The sequence below is a fragment of the Erpetoichthys calabaricus genome, chromosome 4 (genome assembly GCF_900747795.2).
Source record: "Erpetoichthys calabaricus chromosome 4, fErpCal1.3, whole genome shotgun sequence".
In the NCBI taxonomy this organism is placed as follows: Eukaryota; Metazoa; Chordata; class Cladistia; order Polypteriformes; family Polypteridae; genus Erpetoichthys; species Erpetoichthys calabaricus.
The window spans coordinates 163,424,774-163,428,811 of record NC_041397.2 but is presented as its reverse complement, the minus strand read 5'-3'; the positions used below and the strand labels follow the sequence as shown (position 1 = coordinate 163,428,811).

The 4,038-nt window shown below is 37.7% G+C and overlaps 1 protein-coding gene across 1 annotated transcript; it reads right to left on the bottom strand.

The window, feature by feature from the left end:
* Positions 1–396: 396 nt before the first annotated feature.
* Positions 397–3,792, bottom strand: nr0b1 (nuclear receptor subfamily 0, group B, member 1). The gene is made up of 2 exons (XM_028790461.2): positions 3,030–3,792; positions 397–765 (listed from the first exon to the last, which is right to left on the bottom strand). The coding sequence occupies exons 1-2, from the start codon at positions 3,562–3,564 to the stop codon at positions 524–526; spliced, it is 777 nt and encodes a 258-aa protein (XP_028646294.1). The 5' UTR covers positions 3,565–3,792; the 3' UTR covers positions 397–523.
* Between the last annotated feature and the right edge of the window lie 246 nt (positions 3,793–4,038).

Sequence of the window (4,038 nt, the reverse complement as noted above, 5' to 3'; positions counted from 1 at the left end):
ACCCACGCAGACACGGGGAGAACATGCAAACTCCACACAGGGAGAACCCGGGAAGCGAACCTCCTAAATGGCCTCGCAGGTCTCCAAACTGCGAGGCAGCAGCATTACCGCTGCGCCACAGTGCTAAAATGATTTTGCATTTACTTGAATTGTTTAATAAGCTTCACAAATGTAGCCATCTTGATGTCAAACTATAACATTTTAAAAGTTTTAAGGACTTTGCGATACCAAGCCCTAACTCTACACAGAAAAAATATAATAAAAATAATGACTGGCATACTTTAAACGTAGTAGGCTAGCCATGGAAATCACGGATAGAAGTCGGCAGAATGAAGAACAAGCACTGCTTAACGTTACGATGGACACACTACAAATAACCTACGTTAAGTTTTTTTTTAAAAATTTTTATTTGATATACAAAAATAACGTCTATGTAAAAAGATTTAAGTTAAGTAAACGTGAGCTTTTTAAGCGCTCATAACTGTTTTTATACAACAAACTTTATCTCCGGTACATCAAGAGTTTATTTGGCATAAAACATCTCTAGGAGTAAATCGTCCATATTCACGTTCCCAATGATCGGTCTAAAAAACAGTTCAGTCACAACATTAGGGCTGAAGGAACGGAGCAAAGACAGAGCAATGATCAGTTTTCCAAATCTTGTAAGGTCCTCCCGGTGGATCATTCTGACATACTCGTTTAGCGCCCGCTGTGCTTCGCTCTGCAGTCCTTGAATGTAAGTTGTATGGCGCAGACCTGGCAGATCTAAAGAAAACACATCAAGAACATTAATGCTCTGCAGACAGAGTGCTTCTGCGATTTACCAAAAATATTCGAATTTGAAATGTACTCCAGAACTGTAAACAACCCTGCAGTGGAGTTTGGTTGAATGAGATTTCGAAAAGATAAAGCGGTTGTCACAAAGAAATGTAATAAATAACCAAAACGCAATAATGAAACGATGACAGTACATTTTACTTAAAGAAAATAAATATTCTCTGAGATGTGTGCTTACCAGCACGTTAGTTTCACGTTACGGACTACTTGAATATTCTCATTCTGCTTTAACTATCAGGTCATTGTTTTGTTTTGTTTTGTTTTTTTTAATCCAGGGGCGCATTGGACTTCAGGATATGCCAATCCTGGACGGGGCGCCAATTTAGAGTGGTCAGTTAACCAACCCCGCTCCTCTCTGACAGCATGCCCCTCATAACCGATACGACTGGTGTCAGAATATGATTTATCATTAATTTATGAATTTTCTGCGCGGACTTTGCAGTTCTCTGATATTACAGTACACGCCAGTGCGTTACTAAAACTCTAAAATATTCACAATTGATACGAGATATGATATTTTACTTTTAAAAGTTTTTTTGTGATTCGATTATGTTGAAACTCAAAAGTTATTACATCTCTTGTAATGCTTCTTGTAAAATATTCATAATAACGACGCACTGTGTAAAATAAGTAGCACATGTATTTTTGATCAATTGTCGTAGCGTCAAAAACAATTATTTTACACCTAAATTATTTTAGTTGATAATTGTGTTTTATATTGATAGACTGCTGCTGTCCTACTCCGTTGACATTAATTTTATTACAGGGGTTTATTAAACGAATGGAGGCCTTAAATATACCTTGCCATCCGTTATTAATATATTCGATTTGAATTTTGATCAGTGGTAAATGTTAATGTGGCCAATTAAAAGCCTTTTTTGTAATCTTTAGAATGGGGTATCAATCTCCCCTTCGTTGTGTGGGTCTTTAGTCCACGTCGGTTCTCAGTTCACTGTTATTGGGGATGCTGAAAGTTAAGTATGCACTTGTTTTTGACCTTTCCGACTCACTGTAAAACAACATATGCATCTTTAGAAAGATCAACTATATTATAATTATATTATTATTTATCTTAAAAAGATCATCTTTACTCATTACCTGGACAGTCATACGTCACTGATAGCCCCTCTGCTCAGTCCGAAATCTTCTATCAGGCAAGTGAAGCGCACACTTAGACACGTTGTGTTTTAAACCGAACATGTCACCCAGCCGACGTATATACGGTTATAACAGTTTAGTCCTTGAATTATTTTGGATACGTTGTTTGTATAATTTTTTTTACATCTATACGCTGTATAACATTACAAAGCTCAGTTCAATTTGCACTAGCACTCCAAAATGGCTATTAATTTACGTGTAGTATAACACAAGTCATTTTTGATCGGTGCTGCTGATTGTTTGAGACATTTTTTTTAAGAAAAGGAAACTATAAGGACATCAGCAATGATACATCTTGAGAGCTACGTTTTTACTGCCCGAAATCTATACGATTCTCCGAGCTTCAGTTGTACGAGTCACGAAGAACCAAACTGGCTCAGGTGTCATGTTGTATTTTCTTTAGACAAGTGCTTGTCTAGAAATAAAAACGACTCTGTAGTTAATTCGAGCAACTTTACACTCATTTATATTTAATTTCTAAAACTATTTTTTTTATTTCATTCCAATGCATACGTTATAGACCAACAAGACATAAAACACTAAATCTTATTCAGATCAATTATTAGGCTATACTGCTTCCATCCTGTTAAACTTTATAATATTTTTTTTTCATCTCATGCATCCTTTGCCCTTCTTCTTTTGGCGTGTCTATATATTTTAGCATGCTCTTCTGGCTATTACTTAACCTTTTTCTATTTTGTGTTCTGAGTTTATTTCACGTGTTTTACTGGCCAATGTTTTGCACTGGTTGTAATGCTTTTCTTATTAAGATCCTGTTCTGAACAACGAATTAAACCATTTTGATCATCTTTGTTGGCCACTTTCTTGGTTACGAGAACTCTACATACATAAAAACGCTTTAGCATAAACACATAACACATAACAATAACATCATTACTATTATTAATATTATTATTACACACACACGCACGCACACGCACACACACACACACACACAACACACACACATACACACACACACACACACACACACATATATATATATATATGCATGCAGTTCATGGGACACCCACCTGGATTAAACAGGATTGCCCCTTTGAGATAAGCATATTCCTTTGTACTAATGTCCAGAGCCCAGCACTTGCTTAAAAAAAACTTTATATCTTGGATCTTTGTCGTCGAGATATGCTGCTCGTTCACCTGGAGAGATTCTCTAGAGTCTTCCTGCCCTCCAGTTAAAATCTTTTGTAACATACTTGGTTCTGGGGTCTCTATAGTCTCAATGTCCACGCGGTCTTGTGCCAATCCAAGAACCAGAAGCGGTGCCCAGCAGTTGCGAACCAGTACCAACTGATCTTCTGCGGGCAGCTCCTGAAAGCACGGCAGGTTCTTAATAAACTTCAGCGTCTTTACCAAAACAGCAGAGGCAGCCTTGCAGGTGACCTGCGGACATGTAAGAGCTACGTTTTTCTTAGATCCGCAAGAGCAAACCTGCTGCTGAAGAGTCTGGTGCTGTTGTATTTCGGCTTGGCTGTCATTTTTCAAAATGCTGTAGAGGATGCTGTTTTGCTTTCTGCCGCTACAGTGACAGCTATCAGAGCTGGCCATTGTAACGAACAGGCTTGCTTTTTAGCAGTACTTCGGCGTTCGTCTCTGCGAGCCTATCGCCTAGCCAGATATATTTATACTTTCTTCCTAAAATCTATAAAGGCTAAGAACCAGGAAAGACCTTTTTTCCCCCACACTCCCCCCGCCTCGCAGACACACCTCTCAAGACTTGCAAGGAACGGATAGATGGAGCTCTGGAGCTGCGCACGTCTGCATACAGTTCCAGATGTAAAAAAGTTATTTCGAAAATCAAATCTAGAAATTCATCACTTTTTCTGATTGGTGTTTTTCAGCGAAATAAATATAAGCTGTTATCTTTTGCAAGACTAATGTAAAACAACCTGTTCCAATACACAATTTCTCAGTTATAAAATGTTTTACACGTGTCGTGTCAAAGCAGCGTCTCGGTACTGTATATTATTTAGAATAAAGTTTTCCATTCATTAAACAAGATATTGTGAATGCAGGATTTTA